Source organism: Hemitrygon akajei, chromosome 5 (genome assembly GCF_048418815.1).
Source record: "Hemitrygon akajei chromosome 5, sHemAka1.3, whole genome shotgun sequence".
NCBI classification, from domain to species: Eukaryota; Metazoa; Chordata; class Chondrichthyes; order Myliobatiformes; family Dasyatidae; genus Hemitrygon; species Hemitrygon akajei.
In genome coordinates, this window is record NC_133128.1 from 32,765,929 (window position 1) to 32,788,746 (window position 22,818).

Consider the following 22,818-nt stretch of genomic DNA (forward strand, 5'->3'; position numbering starts at 1 on the left):
AGGGAAAGTATTCAGTAATCAGTGGTGCAAAGGAACTTGGGAGTCTTCGAACAGGATTCCCTGAAGGTTAACTTACAGGTTCAGTATTAAGGAAGGCAAATGCAATGTTAGCATTCATTCCTAGTGAACTAGAATATAAGAGCAAGGATGTAATTTTGAAGCTTTTATAAGGCATTGGCCAGACTGCATGGAGTATTGGAGCACTCTTGGGCCCTTCATCTAAGAAATGATGTGCTGACATTGGAGAGAGTTCAGAGGTTCATAGCAACGCTTATTGGAATGACAGAGTTAATGTACGAAGAGCGTCTGATGGCTCAGGGCCTGTATTCCCTGGAGTTTAGAAGAATGTGAGGTGACCTTATTGAAATCTATTGAATGTTAAAAGGTCCTGATAGAGTGGATGTGGAGAGGTTGTTTCCTATAGTAGGGGAGTCTAGGACCTCGGGGCACAACCTCAGAATAGAGGGACGTCCACTTAGAACAGAGATGAGGAGGAATTTCTTTAGTGAAAGGGTAGTGAATCTGTGGAATTCATTGCCAGACAGCTGTTGAGGCCAAGTCACTGGGCATACTTAAAGCAGAGTTTGGCAGGTTCCTGGTTAGTCAGGGCTTCAAGGTTATGGGGAGAAGGCAGGAGAATGGAATTGGCTGGGATAATAAATTTAGCCATGATGGAATGTCAGGGAAGACTTGATGGGTTGAACGACCTAATTCTGTTCCTATGTCAGTACAAAAGGTGACTCTGACAAGAAATGATACGGTAAAAAAAAAATCCAGAGGTTAGTACTGAGGCAAGCATTTTCATTCATTTATAACTACTTTCATCTGTAGCAGCCTTAAATGACTTACATTGGAGGAACATCAGTCTTCGTCAATCCAGAAGACCGCAGAAACCAGGTGAAATTCCCACCGTAAACACCACTAGAAAGTAATGGTTGTAACATAAGTGGTACAAGCACATGACATTCAGATATCATCTATAAAAGCAACCTCTTTTCTGCTGTTTTAACATATAGCAAAGCCAGACAATGAATAAATGTGTTCACAGACTTTTTATTTAAAAAAAAGACATTAGCAGTGTAGCATGCAAAGTACAAAGATTTTATTCAAAGAAACACACATTGACTTGAATTTTAAGGCTGTCAACCTAAATCTGCTACGTATAACAGTCAAGAAAGACAAACGCTCTCCCCACACCTGCACCTCCTCCCCCAAATACTAGGGATCTAAAGGATCAAAAGGATCTAAAGTGTTTTGAAGTCCTTGGCTCTGGGTCAGAAAGAGACAGATTTTTCCCCTTTTAAGTACTGGTTTATTTTTTAAACATAATTAAAATAATGCATAGATAGGTAAATTGGTTATGAGAAGAAACTATTTCAATTGAAGGTCACAAATCAAGACTGCCGAAGGCATAGCCAAGTGTCAGCAACCCTGCAGCAGGGTTCATTAATTGGACAAATCAGAAACCTAAAGCCTCATCCCCAAGGGTCACCCTAACAAAAAAAAAACTGACATAGGGCTTTTCTATTTATTTTAAGAAAAGTCCTTTCTGGTCTGGCAATGTCTCGCACGAGGCTCATTTATATGTGTATCGCACCCAGTGTCAACCTTAAGCCCATCTGCTGTGATTTGACAACTTGATATAGAACATTGGACTGCTTGGCATTTTTGTAAGAATAGTGGTTGAGTACTCCTCATCTGCCCCAGAGGAACACGGTTTTGTTTGGCTGTATTTATACGTGGTTGAATGATAATTAAATTTGAATTTGATCTGAATTTGAAATGCTCGGGGCTGGAAGTGTTTTTGTTTTTGGGTATGTTGGATGTTGGAATATATAATGAGACAGATAGGGATCACCATCATTTCTGACTGAATTTATGTGCTACCGGTAAGCTATCTTTGTTTTCCACATATTCATTGCACATTTGTACTGATGCAGCCATTCAGTGTGTTAGATTTTCAACAGCAACAATCTTGATAAACTAAATGAATTTTTCTGCTGCTTTGATCAGCAATGTTGTTCATTGTGATAAATCTTTGCTTATTTCTTGATCAGCATTCCCTTAAGCGGCTTACATTCACACCAACACTGATGAATCCACTCTTTCAATACACATTCAAAAATCTTCATTTTTTGTTTTATGCAGTGTTTTTCTAAATTTCATTTACTTCTGTTCATTACCTATGTGAGGTCACTTCTTAGAACTGTCTGCGGTGTGCACTAACCCGTGCATCACCTAGGAACCCTTCCAGAACCTTGCAGATATTTCCATTTGAATTTTGGAGGTTTTTGGATTTTGGAATTTCGGATAAGGGGTACTCAACCTGACCTGGACAGTCATTATCAAAATGTGCATTTCATGAGCTTGATTTTAAAAAAATAAAAAAACTAAGTTTACCCTCTCTGAGGAAAACAAATTATATTCCAGGTACAAGCCTCACCTGGAGGTTCAAGGTTCAAACTGGTTGGTTCAGTTTCAAGCAATTATCAGGGAAAGGATAGAGGATGATAGTGTCAGGGAGCGAAGACCAAATAAAGGACTAAGCTTATAAGCAGAAGATCTATGAGCTAATCCACTGCTAAATCCCTGTGCTGTGATATATAGACAGTGAGCTGTCAGGAATAGTGAACGTCATTTAGCTCTTCTTCCTTTTAATTATCCTGCTCCAATTTATTTTACACAGACTACAATTGAAAATCTACCCACAGTTTGGATCCATCCAAAATCACAAGTCAAAGAACACTGACATAAGTTTGCCACTTGGGCAATGCTGCCGAGATCCAGAGTTGAGTTCGGGTGTGGGAACTTCACTACAAAATTTTAGTTGTGCTAAAAGACACGATACCCTAGTTGTGAAGGTACGAGAAAACGGCCTTGGAAAAATCTTCCAGTCAGAGCAATAAATTTCATGAAACAGCAAATTTTAATGACATATGTCATGATTATAAGTACAAACCCCATTTCCAGAAAAGTTGGGATATTTTCCAAAATGCAATAAAAACAAAAATCTGTGTTATGTTAATTCATGTAAACCTTTATTTAACTGACAAAAGTACAAAGATTTTCAATAGTTTTGACCAACTTAATTGTATTTTGTAAATATACACAAATTTAGAATTTGATGGCTGCAACACACTCAACAAAAGTTGGGACAGAGGCATGTTTACCATTGTGTTACATCACCTTTCCTTTTAATGACACTTTTTAATCGCTTTGGAACTGAGGATACTAATTGTAGTAGATTTGCAATTGGAAATTTTGTCCATTCTTGCTTGATATAAGACTTCAGCTGCTCAACAGTCCGTGGTCTCCGTTGTCTGATGCTCCTCTTCATGATGTGCCATACATTTTCAATAGGAGATAGATCTGGACTGGCAGCAGGCCAGTCAAGCACACGCACTCTGTGTCTACAAAGCCACGCTGTTGTAGCCCATACAGAATGTGGTCTGGCATTGTCCTGCTGAAATAAGCATGGACGTCCCAGGAAGAGACGTCGCCTTGATGGCAACATATGTCTCTCTAAAATCCTAATATACGCCTCAGAGTCAATGGTACCTTCACATACATGCAACTCACCCATGCCGTGGGCACTGATGCACCCCCATACCATCACAGATGCTGGCTTTTGCACCTTTCGCTGATAAACAATCAGGATGGTCGTTTTCATCTTTGGCACGGAGAACTCGACGCCTGTTTTTTCCAAAAACTAGCTGAAATGCGGACTCATCTGACCACAGCACACGGTTCCACAGTCTTTCGGTCCATCTGAGATGAGCTCGGGCCCAGAGAACTCGCCGGCGTTTCTGCATAGAGTTGATGTATGGCTTCCTCCTTGCGTAATACAGTTTCAAGTTGCATTTCTGGATGCAGCGACGGACTGTGTTAAGTGACAATGGTTTTCCGAAGTACTCCGAGCCCAGATGGCTATAATTGTCACAGTAGCATGATGGTTTCTTAGGCAGTGCTGCCTGAGGGCTCGAAGATCACACACATTCAACAGTGGTTTCCGACCTTGCCCTTTACGCACTGAGATGTCTCTGAATTCTCTGAATCTTTTCATAATATTATGTACTGTAGATGTTGAAAGACCTAAATTCTCTGCAATCTTGCGTTGGGAAATGTTCCTTTTGAACTGACTAACAATTCTCTCACGAATTTTGGCACAAAGGGGTGAGCCACGACCCATCCTTGCTTGCAAAGACTGAGCCTTTGATGGACGCTACTTTTATATCTAGTCATGATACCTCACCTGCTACCAATTAGCCTGCTTAATGTGGAGTCTTCCAAACCGGTGTTACTTGAATATTCTGTGCACTTTTCAATCTTATTTTAACTCTGTTCCAACTTTTCTTGAGTGTGTTGCAGCCATCAAATTGTAAATTTGTGTATATTTACAATATATAATTAAGTTGGTCAGTAAAACTATTGAAAATCTTTTCTTTGTACATTTGTGAGTTAAATAAAGGTTCACGTGAATTAACATATCACAGATTTTTGTTTTTATTGCATTTTGGAAAATATCCCAACTTTTCTGGAAATGGGGTTTGTACAATCATCAGTATGTGTCACTGATGTAAGAGAATTGGAGAAGTTATACAGGTTTCACTTGGAGCTACCAGAAAAGATTCAAGGCAAGTTAGAGACTTGCTTTATTTAAATCTTCGAGGTCCCAATACAATGATGCAGGATGAAGGTAGTAATCCAGGACTAAACAGTGACGTTTGATCCCAAGGGACCTTGATCCACGTCGTCCCACAACACTCCAAAAGGCGTGTGTGAGTTATTCAACAGCAGATATTGTCAAGTCAAATGTTTAGAGTGGCACAAAACAGTCAACCTTATTTCAGTCAAGTTTGCCAGGAAATCATTTTCTTAAAATCACAAAATACAGTGAATATGTGATGTATTACTGAACTTTTTAGACACAGAAAGATTTTGAATTTAAAATAATTAACTTAAGAAAAGCAATTCTTTCTTTTAAGATGTCCTTTAATTCTATCTCTTGATCCAAGCTAGTCAATAACCTCATTATTGTCTTTTGACAACAAGCATGACAAGTTGCACACAGTGCTAGGTTTCATAAGGCTTCTATTTCCAAGAACTATCTACAAGTCAATTTTGCTGTGAGTCACACTGGGTTCTTTCCTATAGCTACCCACATTGCAGTGCGATACAAGAGCAAAAATGCTGGTTCACTATCCAAGACCACTGCTGGCATCTATACCAAAGACTGATCAAGAAATCCCAGAGTTTGACCCAAGTTAGAAACACTGAATGGATCCTTGCCAAATGGTGTTTGAAGTTCAGCTACCACATGTTATACTCATCCAGAATCCAGTTATGACATGATTTTTCTCTGGGTTCGAAAGGCATGCTTTACTCGTTAAACATAATTAAAATAATGCATAGATAGGTAAATTGGTTCAGAGACGAAAGTATTTCAATTGAAAGTCACATATCAAGGATGCTGGAGGCATATCAGAGTATCATCATCACTGCAGGGTTCATTAAGTGGACAAATCAGAAATCAAAGCCTCTCACCCAATTGACAACCACCCAAAAAAAAATCAAAACGGACATAGGATTTAACTATAGGAATTAATATTATTTTATTTTTTAAAAATACCTTTCTGGTCTGGCAATGTCTAGCTCAGGGCTCATTTCTATGTGTATTGCACCCAGTGTCAACTTAAGCCCATTTGCTGTGATTTGATAATGATATACAAGAAGTGGACTGCTTGGCATTCTTATGAGAATACTGGATAATCATTATCAAAATGTGCATTTAATGATCTTGATTTTAACAAATGAAAAATAACGTTTACTCCTCTAATTATATTTGAGGTGATGAGGGGGCGGAGCTTGGGAAGGTGATGACACCGAACAGCAACTTCTTCACTTGCATCTTCGGAAATAACTCTATTTCTACCTTTGATATCTTTCTTCTCTCCTTGCAGAAATGGGACCTGCTCTGAGTGCCTCACGACCGGACGCTTTTTGGTATGCCAAGGACGCGGCCTGGAAGACTTGCATGCTTTCGGGGTGCTGGATTTTCATGGCTCGGGAATGGGCTGATTCAAGACCAGTGCTGCTGCCTGATGTGTCGTGGGAGTACACGGGAGATCGAAAGCAGCCAGCTGGCTGCTGGCAGTATGCCCAGGGACCCGAGTTCTTAGGGCACAGAACTCGGAAAAAGTGATGCAACAGACTTTTAACACCATAAATCAGTGAGCTGTTTTGTTATGTCTCCCCTCTCGCTGTGAAACAGGGACACCTCTTTTTCCCTTATTAGGGAGAGAGAAAGTATATGGTATGTCAAATACCAGGTGAATGAGTAGTCTTTGGGGTACTGCAAGTCTGTCTTTGATGCTTTGCTGCACGTTTGAGTGCTGGGTGGAGGGTGCCGATGTTTTTCTGCTGGTGTGTTGCTTTGCTGCTGCTTGTGCATGGGAGGGGGAGGTGGGGGGTTCTAGCATTTAACTGTCACTCATTCTTTATGGCACTCCTCTGTTTTCATGGATGTTTGTGAAGAAAAAGAATTTCAGAATGTGTATTGTATACATTTCTCTGAGATTAAATGTAGCTACTGAAACTAAAGGGTTTGGAATGTTTGGTTCAGTTTGAGGCAATTATCAGGGAAAGGACAGAGGACGGCGGTGTCAGAGATCAAGGACTAAGCTTGTAAGCAGAAGAAACATGTGCTCATCCAATGCTAAACTCCTACGCTGTGACATAGAGACAGTGAGCGGTCAGGAATACTGAACGTCATTTAGCTCTTCTTTTTTAATTATCCTGCTCCAATTTATTCTACACAGACTACAAATGAAAATCCACCCACAGTCTGCATCCATCCATAATCACAAGTCAAAGAACACTGACATAGTGTGCCACTTGGGCAATGCTGCCGAGACCCTGTGTTCACTTCAGGTGCGGGAATGAAAAATTCAGTTGTACCTTTGACATGATATCCCAGTTGTGAAATGCGAGAATTAGAGATAAAGGGACTTGGAAAAACCTCCAGTCAAAGAAACAAATAACAAATTTTAATGACACGTCATTGATAATAAACATGATTGTGTGTGTGCATCATTGAGGTGGAAGAATTGGAGAGACCATATGGCAGACAATGGGAGCTACCAGAAAAGATCTAAAGTTACAGACTTGCTTTATTTTTTTCTCTCACAGAGGTCCCGATACAATGCAGTAGGGTGAAGACAGTTATCAAGGAGTGAACAGTGATTTTTTCTCCTCCCCCAAGAAAACTCAGTCTATTGTCCCCGATGATACTCAAAAAGACATCTAATATTAGACATTACAAGATCAAATGTTGGATTGACACAAAACAGCCAATCCTATTTCAGTCAAGTTTTGCGGGTAATCAATTTTTAACATCACAAAATATGCTGAACATGTGATGCATAACAGAACTTTCAGACGTACAAAGATTTTGACAATTTCAGGTAATTAACTTAGAAACTTCTTTACTTTAAAGATACCTTTTAATTCTCTTGACCTAAGCTGGTACAATAACCCTGATATTTCCTTTTCACACCAAGCATGACAACTGGATTCACAAGTGGGACAGGCAGCCCCATTCCAAGGATTCCCATAAATCAATTTTGCTGTAAGTCAGACCAGCCATTTCCTTTCGATACCCATACTGTAGTGCTACACGTTGACTTTCTATAGACTAATGTCATTGAATAATCACCCGAACATTACACATAATTAAACTGTCGCCATTCTGAATAGGTAGTACGATTTTGAAAAAAAAAATTATTTTGTCAGCCACTAAAGGAACACAGTTTATGAATTTAAAATGACAATTCTCATGATTTTGCAGCAAAAGTACGTGGGAGACAATTGCTCCAAGAGTCATACCATACACAGAATGCAAACAGGCCCTAGGGCTAACTGATCCATACCAGTCAAGATGCCTATCTAAGATAGTTGCATTTGCCGCTATATACACCAGACATTTCTGATCAATGTATGTGTCCAACACCCACAAAATGCTAGAGGAACTCAGCAAGTTGAGCAGCTTCTAAGGACAGTAAAAAATGGTTGACATTTTGGGCCAAGACCCTTCATGAGGGCTAGAGAGGGAGGAGGCAGAAGCCAAAATAAGTTTCTAGGGTAGATCTTCAGATGGAAAATATTGCATGACCTCAGCGCTGTTGGATATGATCTTATGCAGTCTGAGATTAGACTGTGCCAAGATGCCTTATGCTGCTTTCAATACATTGACTGCTTCTTCTGCACTAGAGAATGATTTAAGACCATCATCAACAGAGAAATGCCTCTCTTAGTGACCTCAATGCTTCAGTACCGAATTCCTTCACTCCCCCACCAGCTGTTCTCTTAAGGCCATAGATTGCCACAGTTGGTGAAGGGAAGTTACCAAATACATGAACTCTGAAGCAGTACTCCAGAATCTCATTGTCCAGCTGGTGGTCAAGAAACCACAAGATCCTGAAGTGGTCTCAATGATCCTCTCTCACTAGGAAGCTGAGGACCTTGTGCAGATTGCTACTGAGGTCTGGACACTGCAAGAGCACATTGTTCAGTGAAAGGCCTTTGAACTGTGTGCTTGAATCAAAGGCAATTCATACTTGTTCAGCTTTTGGCAAATGGTAAACACAAAGGTTGGGCAAATACCAGTTTTCTTGGTTGGGATCCAGTGGAGCAGCATGATTGTTCCTGAAGAGTTTCTCCACAGAACATCAACAAGGCTGGTATGTTCAAAGTGAGAATGGTTAAACAGTTGAAGATTTTTGCAGTAAGACTGTTTTCAAGAAAATTTCCTTCATCAGTATGTAGAAGTCCCAACAAGAACTTCTGATACCAGATCCTCTATTAGGGAATGAGACAGGGCAGGTGACAAAAGTGTTTTTCTAGGGCAACACTTGCATCCATTGACCACAATGCTATTAGTTTCAAAGCAAATATGCAAAAAGAGATCTGGTCCATAGGTTGAGGTTCAAACTTGGAGAAAGGCCAGTTTTGATGGTATCAGAAATGATCTGGCAAGTGTCGGTTGGGACAGGCTGTTTTCTAGCAAAGGTGTACTTGGAAAGTGGGAGGCCTTCAAACACAAAATTGAGAGTACGAAGCTTGTATGTGCTTATCAGAATAAAAGGTAAAGATAAATAGTGTAGGGAGCCTTGGTTTTTGAAGAAATTTTTGAGGCCTGGGTTAAGAGAAAAAAAGGAGGTGCCTAGCAGGTATAGGCAAGTTGGAACAAATGAGGTGCTTTTGGAGTACAAGAAATGCAAGATAACACTTACGAAAGAAATCAGGAAGGCTAAACGAAGGCATGAAGTTGCTCTAGCAGACAAGGTAACGCAGAATCCTAAAGGATTCCACGAGATATGTTAAGAGCAAAAAGGATTCCAAAGGACTAAATTGGTCCTCTGGAAGGCCAGAATGGTAACCCATGTGTGGAGGCAGAACAGAGGGGGCAGATCTTAACTGCATTCTTTATATCTGTCTCCTGAATAAATACAGATGCAGAGTCGACAGAAGTGAGGCAAAGCGACATCAACTTCATGAACCCTGTACAGGTTATAGAGGAGATGTTTGCTACCCTCAGGCAAATCAGGACGGATAGATCCCCAGGATCTGACAAGCTGTTCCTCGGACCCTAAGGAGGCAAGTGCAGAAATTGCTAGTGCCCTAGCAGAGATATTCAAAACATTGTTAGTGACAGAGGACTAAGGGATTGGAGGACAGTGTTGTCCTGCTGTTTAAAACATGCCCTAAACAGAAACCAGGAAATTATAGGCTGGTGAGTCTGACATTAGTTGTAGGAAAGTTATTGGAAGGTATTCTAAGGGACTGGATATATAAGTATTAGGATAGATATAGGCCGGTTAAGGATAGTCAGCATGGCTTTGTGCATGGTAAGTCACATTTAACCAATTTTTTTTTTGAGGAAGTTACCAGGAAAGTGGATGAAGGCAAGGCAGTGGATGTTGTCTACATGGACTTCCATAAGGCATCTGACAAGATCCCGCATGGGAGGTTAGTCAAGAAGGTTCAGTCACTTGGCATTAAGATGAGGTAGTAATCTGGATTGGACATTGGCTTTTTGAGGGAGAAGAGAGTGACCATAGTAAGTTGCCTCTCTGACTGGAGGCCTGTGACTAGTGGTGTGCCGCAGGGATCAGTGCTGGGTCCTCCATTGTTTGTCATCTATATCAAGTATCTGGATGATAATGTGGTTAACTGGATCAGAAAATTTGTGGATGACAGCAAGTATGGGGGAGGTGTAATGGTCAATTAGGAAGGCTATCGCCGCTTACAGAGGGATCTGCATCAGCTGGAAAAATGGGCTAAAAAAATGGTAGAAATTTAATGCAGGCAAGTACAAGGTTTTGCCCTTTGGAAGGACCAACACAGGGTAGATCTTACACAGTAAAAGGTAGGCCACTGAAGAGTGTGGTAATACAAAGGGATCTGGGCATACAGGTCCATAATTCATTGAAAGTGCTGTCACAGGTATATAGGGTCATGGAGAAGGTTTTTGGCACATTGGCTTTTGTAAATCAATATCCTGAATACAGGAGATGAGATGTTATGTTGAAGTTGTATAAGGCAATGGTGAGGCCTAATTTGGACTTACCATTGTGCAGTTTTGGTCACCGATCTACAGAAAACATGTAAACGAGGTAGAAAGAGTACAGAGAAAATTTACAAGGATGTTTCCAAATCTTGAGGACCTGAGTTATAAGAAAAGGTTGAAAAGGTCAGGACAGCATTCTTCAGAATGTATGAGTTTGAGAGGAGATTTGATGGAGGTATACAAAATTATGAGGGGTATAGATAGATTAAATGCAAGCAGGCCCTTTCCACTGAGGTTGGGTGGGACTACAACTAGAGTTCATGGGTTAAGGGTGAAAGGTGAGAAGTTTAAGGAAACATGAGGGGAAACTTCTTTACTCAGAGGGTCATGAGAGTGTGGAATGAGCTGCCAGCACAAGTGATCCATGTGGGGTCAATTTCAACATTTAAGAGAAGTTTGGATAGGTACATGAATAGTAGGAATATGGACGGCTATGCAGGTCAATAGGAGTGGGCAGTTTAAATGGCTTTGGCAAGGACTAGATTGGCCAAATGCCTTGTTTCTGTGCTGTACTTCTCTATGACTATGAACTCCACATAATGATAATTCATTTCAGTTTCTTTCTCAATGTCTGACTGAGGGACACGAGTCGACTAAGGGACAGCTCTCTTTTGTTTGGTAGTTGTTGTCTGTCAATCTGTCTAGGTACCATATCCGATGCAGATGTTGGTGACCATGGTTCTCCATACAGATCTATCCCTTGTTCTTTGGAGGACTTCCATTTCCTCGATGTGTAGCCACCTGGCTAGGCTTTTGATGTACATAAGCCGAGGGCTTCCTCTTGGTTTTCTCCCCTCGATCTTTCCAGAGAATATGAGTTTTTCTAGTTCATCTTTCCGCATGATGTGTCCCAGGAATTTAAGTTGTCTTTCTCTTATTGTTAGTATGGGTGATCTAACTGCCTGGGCTCGTCTGAGAACTTCTTCATTTGATGTGTGTGTGGTCCATGATATTCTTAACATTCTCCTGTATAACCATAATTCAGCTGCTTCTCGTCTCTTTTCCATTGCTGGGGAAATGGTCCAGCATTCACTTCCATAAGTCAGGATAGATTAAATGTAGCACTGCAGTATTCTGTTTTTAGTTTACATGCTCATCTTTCTGTCTGTTAATATGGTCTTCATTTTCTGGAAAGCTCTTTTTGCCATTGCTATTCTGTATTTGATATCTGTGTCGCACCTACCATCACTTGTTATTTGACTGCCAAGATATCTGAATTTGTTGACTTGTTTGATGTTTGTTTGATGGTAGTTGTTGTGGAGAGCAAAAAGGAAGGGGAACTACCCAACTGTTTGACTCATCTTTGCTAAGCTCTTTGTTCATGATTTGAAGGAAGAGCTCATCTTCGATGGAAGGTGCCAGCTTATAATCATCTTCTGAGTGGCAGAAGGCCAACTTGCCCAAATCTGACTGAGCCAGGGTAAGTATGTCAGAGTGTTTGGTTTGCTCACAGCTTCCACTCTCACAAGGTCTGAAAAGGCATGGGCCTGTTCTCCAGGACACTGGGCTTAAACGTGCTGACAGGGGGCCAATGAGCACCATCAAGGCAGACTTCACCCACTGTGACCCAACCCAGGTCCGGCCGTTGGGCGTAAGGAACATTGTGTCGACCATTATGCTATTCACGTACCTTATGCACACAGATGGTGTCTCTGCCACGCAACAGGAGAATCTCAGAAGAGTCTAGTGGGGTAAACTTGTTGGCTATGGCCTCAAGATGTAACTGACAGTGGACAGGTTCAGGAGCTGGGATTTCATCCCTGTTGGGAATACGGTCACATTCTTTGAGAGTCTGCAAGGGTAAGCAAACCACCCCTCCTACTGACTCCATGACAAATCCACAGGCTCTTCTTCCAGCAACTTTCCAGAACATGTCTTCAGCGTGTACAGGGAAACTGAACCTTGAATACTGAATGTATCACTGAATGATGACTTTGTAAATGCCAGTGTTCTGATCACCCAATATCACATGTGCCTTTATTGCTCACTAAGGATGTCCCTTTGGGTAGATGTAGACACATTTTAAGAGCATGAATAACCTCTGTGCATGAGAAAGTAGCTGCATCTGATGGATGCTCAACTAGCTGTCCACTGTGCTCTGCTGCTGTGCGCTGGAACCAGAAATAGCCTTGGATGCAGCCCCTGAATGAAGTGCTGATGTCTGCTGGTTACTGTTGCACTCAGGTGCAGTGCATGATCGCTTTACCATCTTTTGCTTGGTGTGCTGTTCTCTGAATCCTCTGCATTTCCTTAAGAGGTGAAGTTTTTTTTTTAAATGCACAGGGCTTTGTCTATTGGGTTCACAATGGAAATTTTCTACCTCTGTTTTGTAGACCGTGATAGGGGATTCAGTTTTATTTTGCTGGAGACCTCTCTTTGAATAAGGTGCTGCTGAAAGCTGAGAGTATAAAACCAGGGGCATTTCACATTTCTGTGTGGCAGTAGAGGAATTTCCATAAAGAATAAAAATGTTGGATAGAGGACACACTGATTCATTTTATACTTGAAATCTTTGGTCATTTGCTGTTCTTGGATATTGTTTGGTCGTTTCTACACCGGAGTATTTATTCCTCTTGTGATAGTCCTAGTAGGTAACGCTCATTTTTTGCAGCTTGCTGTGCCGACAACAGATCTGCAAGCACCAGTAGCTTCCAAGGTTCTTAGTGTGAGAGCTCCGGAAAACTGTTGAGTCTAGCTGGAGAGAGATTCTTCAACCGCCTCTGAAGAGCCACAGCACTTGTCCAGCCTCTGCCACAGCATTTGTAACCACGCAGACGAATGATTGATGAGAAATGCCCTAACCCATTGCAACAACTCTCCATCAAGCCACTTACAGAGAAGGCCCAGCTCTTCACAAGGTTAGTCCTTCCAAAGCATTGTTGAAACTTGGCTTCCAGGACAGATAACTGTCAGATTGGTTGTTGAGCACTTCTAGTACGGCTGTGACTAGTTTTCGACAAGCCAGACATCGAGCCAAATCTAATGCATCCGCAGCTCCTGAACGCAGGCCTTATGGAGATCGGTTTGCCAAATGTGTGTCCTGGGACAGATGGAAGCTCAGTCGTCCATGTCTCTGCAAATGGGGGTAGTGTCAATCGCAACTCATGACTAAGATTTTTGCTGTGATGAAACTGCAAAAGGAGATGTTGTGGGTCTTTGCTGCTGTAGACCTTGACTGTCAATACATGGACCATGTGAAAGGCATGTCGACTGCTTTGTGTGAGCAGCTTCTCATTGAAGGACTGGAGTACTGTTTTTTGAATAGTCAAGATGCACTTGGACATGTTCTTTTGTGACATCAAGGCATGACAGATTCAGGCTGCAGATTTACCACTGTCTAGTCAGCTGCTGCTCCATACACCTTCACTTCTGCGAAGGCAGCTCAGCTCCTCGAGTGCATTGAATGGAGCCTCATGTACTCTCTCCATATTTATGCGTGCTTCCTCTGTCTGCATCTCAACTTCGCATTTAGCACAAGCCGCTCTCATTCTGCTTCAGCTCTGCCGTAAGCTCACGCTGCAGCTATGTTAAATGTGGATTTGTTCGAGTGTCACAAAGTCACGATTGACGTGCCACTTTCTGACCCAATTCCAGGTTTTGGCAATCGACATGGCTCAGGTTGGAAACTGACCCCGTCGTGTACGGTGACCTTCAGATGCTTCTCCAGTCAGAGGACAAAGCCTCAGAAGACGAGTCATCTTTTCACTCTACTGTCCTCGCAACACTGATATAAAAAGCTATGCAGCAAATTAAACACCTTCTCAAAAAATCACCTGAGATGGAAGCTTTCTTCAGTTTTTAATGAGCTCTTACTTGCAAAACTGCAGAAAGTTAAAAAGTATATGTATTAAATTCGATACAGAATCATTGCGCGCCAGGCAATGATTAGAAAAGGCAGCAGCAGGTTGTTACAGTGAAAAAGAGCTTTGACCAGAGACCAATCCAGATATCAGAAGGAGGGGATTTCACTGAAGTCCACAGTCCAAGAAGAAAAGCCAGTAGCAGGTCACTAAAACAAAAGAGAGCTTTGACCAGTGCCCAATCAGCACTTGGGAGCAAATTAAAGGAAGGCAGGGACAAATGCAGTGGCTGTCAGAGTGGACAGAGTCAGAGTGGTGATCTTAAGACTTTAGCTACTCGAGGCTTCAACGAAGAGAGGCTTCAGTCTGAGAAAGCAAAGAAAAGAAAAGCTCAAGGTTCAGTTTTTTCTTTCTTCCCGTCTTTATATCTGATCAGCTAGAGCAGTAGAGATGCCAGGCAGGATAGCTGAATGCTCTTCTAGCAGGATGTGGGAAGGCAGGGAGACCGCCAGTGCCCCTGACAACTACAACTGCGGGAAGTGCATCCAGCTGCAGCTTCTAACAATCCACGTTAAGGAGTTGGAGTTGGAACTGGAACTGGATGAACTCCGTATCATTTGGGAGGCTGAAGGGGTGATAGATAGGACATTTAGAGAGATAATTACCCCAAGATACAGGACACAGGGAACTGGGTGACAGTCAGGAAGGGGAAAGGGATTAAGGAGCCAATGCAGAGTACCCCATTGGCCATCCCCCTCACTAACTGGTAGGTCACTTTGGATACTGCTGGGGGGGGGGGGGGCAGGAGCGGGTTGACCTAACAGGGAAGTCACAGTGGTCAGCCCTTTGGCACCGAGTCCAGCTCTCGGAGTCAGAAGGGAAGAGAATATGGGTTCAGTTTAGAAAATATAATGGCCTTCATGGTTTCTCTCTCTCTCGTCCTATTTTACACAACCATCTTTTCCTACCTTCTATGCAAGACTCAACATTTCATGATTGGTATAGAAAGGGCATTAGGCGCTTTGAAGATCTTTTCATAGATAATCGTTTTGCAACTTTTCAACAACTGTCTGTAAAGTTTAACCTCCCTAATACTCATTTCTTTAGATACCTTCAAATTAGACATTTCATTAACCCTTTATTATCCAAATTTCTTGAGATACCCCTCTTTTTCGCTTAGTTCTTCTCAGGTGGAGAGATGTTGCCCCACCCACTCATGCTCAATGGCTTAGTGATAATATGTCCTGTTTAGACCTTGAAAAAATTCATTATTCACTTCTCAATTCAGACATAAAGTTTCATAAGGTGTGGAGACCTTTTCTTTAATACTTTCATAACTCCTCTTTAGATTTAAGTTTATTCTTTTTTACTGTACCATAATCCCTTACTTTCGGCTTTTTTTCCTGTAAGTTTTACAGTTTCTTTTTGATGGGAATTACATTATAGTTTTGGTAGCAGGCATTATTTTTTAAAATATATGTTTACAGCTCTATGGGGTTGAACACTCCGATTATTTTTTATTTACATATTGTAATGGTTGGCCTGGAGTTTCATAGTGGGAGGGTGGGGAGGATACTAACTTTATATGATTTTATTTTGGGTGCTTTTTCCTTATTGTTATGAATTATATATTAGATACATTTGTTCTGCACTGTATTAATCTTCATTTTGTTGATGGGTTTTTTTTGTAGTTGTTTTGTAGAAATGCATAAAAAAATTAATAAAAAAAGGGAAGAGGAAAGAAGAGGCGCACTGTGGTGTTAGAGAATTTGTTAGTTAGGGGAACTAACAGGAGATTCTGTGGGCGAGAACAAGATTCCCGGGTGGTACATTGCCTCTCAGGTGCCAGAGTCTAGGATCTTTTGGATCAAGCCCACAGCATTCTTAACTGGGAGGGTGAGCAGCCAGAAGTCATGGTCCATGTAGGTACCAATAATATGGGTAGGATGAGTGACGAGAGTCTCCACTGGGAGTGCAGGGAGTTAGGTGCTAAGTTAAAGGGCAGGATCTCCAGAGTTGTGATCTCAGGATTGCTACCCATGCCTCGTGCTAGTGAGGCCAAAACTAGGAAGATTATACAGTTTAATCCTAGCAAAGGAGTTGGTGTTGGAGGGAGGGAATGTATGAAATTTTTGGATTATTGGGCTCTCTTTCAGGCAAGGTAGGACCTGTACAAGGATGGTTTGCACCTGAGCTGGAGGAGGACTAATATCCTAGCGGGAAGGGTTGTTAATGCTGCATGGTGGGGGCTTAAACTAGAGTTGCAGGTAATGGGAACCAGACTGCCAGAACAGTTAGTGGAGAGGTTGTGGAGGCAGATGTTGGTACGATCTCAGGAAAAGTTAGGAATCATAAGTATGGTGCAACTAGAGTCCTGAGCTGCATTTATTTCATAACAAGGGCGGATGATAGCACTGAAGATGAGGTAGCTGGTTTACAAACAGAGGCAAAGTGTAATGAAGAGAGGCTGATAAGACAAAAGAGCAGTCAGCAGGATGAGTTGCAACGTAAAAGGCAGACAAAAATAAAAAAAAGGACAATCCAGGACTAAAGGTATTATATTTGAATGTGTGAAGTATACGGAATAAGGTAGATGAACTTATAGCACGGTTGCAGATTAGCATATATGATGTTGTAGGTTTCACTGAATCATGGCTGAAAGAAGATTATAGCTGGGAGCTTCGTGCCGAGATTACACATTACATATAAACTCCAGCTGCAATGATACCTTAATTATAATAAACAATAAACATATTATACCTCCTTAAGACAAATAGATATTGCTGGTTCAAGGACAAATACAGCGAGGACGTAGATAGATAACCTTTCACTGTGAGTATGCTTCAAAGTGAAATCCAAGTAAACCTAGACAGGAAATGATATAAAAACAGCACTTGTACAGGAAACGAGGCTAATCTAAAACAAACTGTGTGCCTGGAGCCAGAACAACGGCATAGGGGGTTATTCAGCAGAAAAATCAAAAGGAGTGGCGAGGTTAAACAGCAGTAATGAAAATGGGAGATACAAGTTCTCCAAAGCTGTCCAAAAAGTTGTATTACTTAGTGCAAGGAAAGAAAACAACTTCAGACTTAGAAGATTTTATTATAGTGTCTACATTAGAACAAAACATAATAGAGAGTTAGAAATAACATTTTGCTGATTGTCATGTCAGCTGACAGACGGACATACTTTATTGATCCCGAGAGAAATTGGGCTTCGTTACAACCACACCAACCAAGAATAGTGAAGAAATATAGCAATATAAAACCATAAATAATTAAATAATATTAAGTTAATCATGCCAAGTGGAAATAAGTTCAGGACCAGCCTATTGGCTCAGGGTGTCTGACACTCTGAGGGAGGAGTTGTAAAGTTTGATGGCTACAGGCAGGAATGACTTCCTATGACGCTCAGTGTTACATCTCGGTGGAATGAGTCTCTGGCTGAATGTACTCCTGTGCCTAACCAGTACATTAAGGAGTGGATGGGAGTCATTGTCCAAGTTGGCATGCAACTTGGACAGCATCCTCTTTTCAGACACCACCGTCAGAGAGTCCAGTTCCACTCCCACAACATCACTGGCCTTACGAATGAGTTTATTGATTCTGTTGGTGTCTGCTACCCTCAGCCTGCTGTCCCAGCACACAACAGCAAACATGATAGCACTGGCCACCACAGCCTTGTAGAACATTCTCAGCATTGTCTAGCAGATGTTAAAGGACCTTGGTCTCCTCAGGAAATAGAGATGGCTCTGACCCTTCTTGTAGACAGCCTCAGTGTTCTTTGACCACATAGATACAATATGTACATATATACAGTTCTTTGACTGTACATATATACAACGTTCCTCAGGAACACTGTACACCCACAAAACATCACACAGAACATAAAACAAAATATTACCTTAAATAAGTTTAATGAAATATAATTCAAAAATGCATGCAGTGTTCAGCACAGATAAACAGTAAACAGCTCACTGTCCTAGAGATGAGACCTCTGTGGTGGCCGGGTATTTGTTTGTCTTGCAACCTGAGCGAAGAAGTTGTTACCCAGTCTGGCAGGCTTAGTCCTGATGCTCAAGTACCTCCTTCCTGAAGGTAATGGGTCTAAGAGATTGTGGGATGGGTGGTAGGGATCTCAAAAATGCCCTTTGTCTACAATGCTCCCGGTAGAGATTATAGCTGGGAGCTTAACATCCAAGGATACATATGGTATCAAACGGACAGAGGGTGTGGGGTGGATCTGATGTTAAGAGATGATATAGGATTGGAAGATGTAGAATTGTTGTGGGTAGTATTAAGGAACTGAAAGGGTAAAAATACCCTGATGTGAGTTATATTCAGACCACTGTGGGCTGGAGGTGGCCAGGATGTGGGCTACAAATTATAACAGAAGACTGAAAATACATGTCAAAAGGGCAATGTTACAATGGTCACAGGGGATTTCAATATACAGGTAGATTTGGAAAATCAGGTGGTGCTGATTTTGGATCCCAAGAGAGTTTGTAGAAAGGATACGAGATGGATTTTTAGAGCAGCTTGTGTTTGAGCCCACTAGGGATCAGCTATTCTGGATGGAGTGTTGTGTAATGAACCAGATTTGATTAGGGAGCTTAAAGTAAAGGAACACTCAGGAGGTAATGACCATAATATGATAGAATTCACCATGCAAACTGAGAAGGAGAAGCTAAACTCAGATGTATCGGTATTACAGTGGAATAACAGAAGCATGAGAGAGAGGAACTAGCCAAAGCTGATGGGAAGGGGACATGAGCAGGAATGACAGTAGATCAGCAATGGCTGGAGTTTCTGAGAACAATTCGGAAAGCTGAAGTGGAAAGCAGAAAGCTACATCCTAAAGTATTCTAAAGGCAGGATGACACAACCCAATAGTGCTGAAGATGAGGTAATTGGTTAGCTTACAGAAGCAATGTGTAGTAAGACTCCAAGCAAGGACAGGCTGATGATAGGGCAAAATTGCAGTCAACAGGATGAGTTGCAATGTAAAAGGCAGACAAAATCAAAAAGGGTTAATACAGGACTGAAGGTGTTAGATTTGAATGCACATGGAATATGGAATAAGGTAGATGAACTTGTAACACAGTTACAGATTGGCATCACTGAATCATAGCTAAAATAACAATATAACTGGGAGTTTAATGTATGAGTATTGAAAGGACAAGCAGGCAGTCAGAGAGGGTGGCGTTGCTCTGTTAGTAAAAAATCAAATCATGGGTTCTAAGGTGTTGAATCTTTGTGGATAAAGTTAAGGAACTGCAAGGGTAAAAAGGACCTGATGGAAGTTACATACAGACCTCCAAACAATAATAAGGTTGTGTGGTCTACAAATTACAACAGGAGATGGAAAATGCATGCCAAAAGGGCAATGTTACAATAGTCATGGGGGATTTCAATATGGTGGTAGGTTGGGAAAATCAGGTTGGTGCTGGATTCCAAGAGGAGGAGTTTTTTAGAATGCCTACGAGATGGCTTTTTAGACCAGTTCGTGGTTGAGCACATCAGGGGATCGGCTATTTTGGATTGGGTGTTGTGCAATGAAATGGAATTGATTAGAGAGCTTACGGTAAAAGAACTCTAAGGGGCCAGTGATCATAATATGATCGAATTCACCCTGAAATTTGAGGAGAGGCTAAAGTCAAATGTACCAATATTACAATGGAGTAAAGGGATTACAGAGGCAAGAGAGAGGATTGATTGGAATTGATTGGAAAAGAACACTGGCAGGGAAGACGGCAAAGCAGCAATGTCTGGAATTTCAGAAAGCCATCCAGGAGCAAAGGATATATACATCCCAAAGAGGAAGAAGTATTCTAAAAGGCAAGCTGACACAACTATGGCTAACAAGAGAAGTCAAAGCCAACATAAAAGCCAAAAAGAGGGCATATAATAGAGCAAAAATTAAGGGGAAGTTAGAAGATTAGGAAGCTTTTAAAAACCAACAAAAGGCAACTAAAAAGTTATTAAGGTAAAGATGGAATACGAAAGTAAGCTAGCCAATAATATTAAAGAGGATCTCTTATCAAAGAAATGATGCACTGACATTGGAGAGGGTTCAAAGGAGGTTCACAAAAATGATTCTGGGAATGAAAGGCTTACAATATAAGGAGCATTTGATGAAGAATGAAGGGGGATCTCATTGTACCCTATTAAATTTTGAAAGGTTTAGATAGAGTGGATGTGGAGGTGATGTTTCCTATAGTGAGTGAGTCTAGGAAAAGAGGGCACAACCTCAGAATAGAGGGACACCCATTTCAAACCTTTAGAACAGAGATAAGGAGGAATCTGTGGAATTCACTACCACAGACAGCTGTGGAGGCCAAGTCAATGGGTGTAGTTAAGGCAAAGGTTGATAGATTCTTGATAAGCCAGGGTGCGGAAGGTTACAGGGAGAAGGAAGGAGAATGGGGTTGAGAGGGAAATGGATGTCTTGATCAAATGGTGCAGCAGACTCGATGGGTGAATGGCCTAATTCTGCTCCTATATCTTATTGTTTTATGGTCTATTTGTCACAAACAGGAGGAAGGGAGATAGGAGGTCTTGCACTCTGATGCCTTGCAACTTCTGTACCACACAATGACACAGCTAGACAGAGCACTTTCCACGGTGATCCTATAGAAAGTTGTTAGAATGGGGGTGGGGAGCTTTGCATGCCTCAGCTTCCTCAGAAAGCATATAGACGCTGCTGTACCTTCTTGACGAATGAGGTGATGTCCTGGGTTCAAGTTAGATCATCCATTTCGTGCACACCAAGGAACTGTGTGCTCTTCACTCTCTCCATGGCAAAACCATTGATATGCAATCAAGAATGGTCGACCTACACCTTCCTGAAGTCCACAATCTCTTTTGGCTTGTCCTTGAACCACTTGACAAGCCTCTCTACCTCATATCTGTATTCTGACTCATCATTGTTGCTGATGAGGCCAACCACTGTTGAATCATTGGCCAACTTGATGTGTGGCTTGAGCTGAATCTGGCAGTCTGCAAGATGAACAGCAGCAGACTGAGCACACAAGTCTGGGGGGCACCAGTACTCAGCACAATGCAGCTTGTGATGTTGCTGGATTCAGACTGACTGGGGTCTTTCCACCGTCAAGTCCAGGATTCAGTTACAGAGAGGGGTACACTGAGGACAGCTCACCCACCACCCTCTGAAGGATGTTCATGTTAAATGCCATGCTGACATCGATGAGCAACATCCAGGCATAGGAGTCATCATTTTCTAGTCGGGAAAGGATGGAGTGGAGGGCTGAGGTTATGCTTCATTAGTAGACCAGTCTGAGTGGTAGGTGAACTAGAAAAGGTCCTGTGTAGCTGAATGGTGAGATGTTATACAATCCATTACCAGCAGCTCAAAGCACTTCATCATTATTGAAGTCAGTGCCGCTGATCATTTAGGCCAGTTACCATCATCCCCTCTTAAGCACTGGAATGATGGTGGCTGTCTTGAAGCTTGCAGGGACAGAGGACTTGTGGTTTGTATGCCTTGCCACATGTGCCATGTTGTCCTGGTGTTACAGAGGTGTCTGTGAATACTCACAATTTGGCTTAATGATGGCATGGGAGAACGCAGCGCTTGGTGTCTTTAGAATATTCCTATCCCTCGACCAAAAGGAGGTGCCCTATCCCTAAGCAATGCATGAACCTCTACAGTTAGCCATAGTTTTTGCTTTGCCCCAGCCGCATAGTCTTTAATCATGGGAACGTCACAATGCATTTTCTTATGTAACCAATCACCGATTCTGCATATTCATCAATGCTGATGTGATGATTTCAGGTAGCCGACTCCCTGAATATGCTCCAGTCAGTGCTTTCAAAACAGTCCTGCAGCACTGAGGTGGCACCTTCTCCAACCGCCCTGTCATCTGGTATGACTTATGCAGCGATTAGCAAAAACGGACAAGTTCACGTTTAATTATCATTCACCCATACAAGAATACCCATGAAAGCAGCCAAATGTAACAGTGGAACCAAGTGAAAAACATAACCAACAGTCACACACAGCATGAGGCACACATAGTACATACAAGATAGCAGTAAAATGCAGTCACACAAAAAAATATAGTCCAAGTCCCGGAAACCATGAATGTTGTAGCAGTCTACAAACACGATACATCTTGTCTTCTGCCAAGCGAACAAGGGAGGACAGCTCTGACTCCAACTCTCACCACAACTGGGGCCACAAAGCTCCCCCACCGTCTGCCAACAAATCAATGAATGAGACTTGCAGCATACCATATCTGACAGGATCTTGCTATCACAAGAAAAGCAACCAGCTAATAAACTACGCACCTCCTTTGAGCACCGACTTAAGAGTCTCCAATGCAGGCAGCAGAATGACCTGCAAGTCCAGCTCCTTCAGTTTCTCCACCAA

The 22,818-nt window shown here is 41.8% G+C and overlaps 1 protein-coding gene across 7 annotated transcripts in view; it reads right to left on the reverse strand.

Moving 5' to 3' along the window:
• Nucleotides 1–22,818, reverse strand: part of LOC140727610 (type 2 lactosamine alpha-2,3-sialyltransferase-like) — a 114,499-nt gene that overhangs the window by 35,895 nt on the left and 55,786 nt on the right. For 6 of the 7 annotated variants that reach the window (XM_073045163.1, XM_073045169.1, XM_073045166.1 and 3 more), the window contains one exon: nucleotides 850–921. The exons of the other annotated variant lie outside the window; for it this stretch is intronic. In XM_073045163.1, coding sequence (XP_072901264.1) covers nucleotides 850–921 — 72 coding nt within the window. The remainder of the gene's footprint in view (nucleotides 1–849; nucleotides 922–22,818) is intronic. 7 annotated transcript variants of the gene reach the window in all.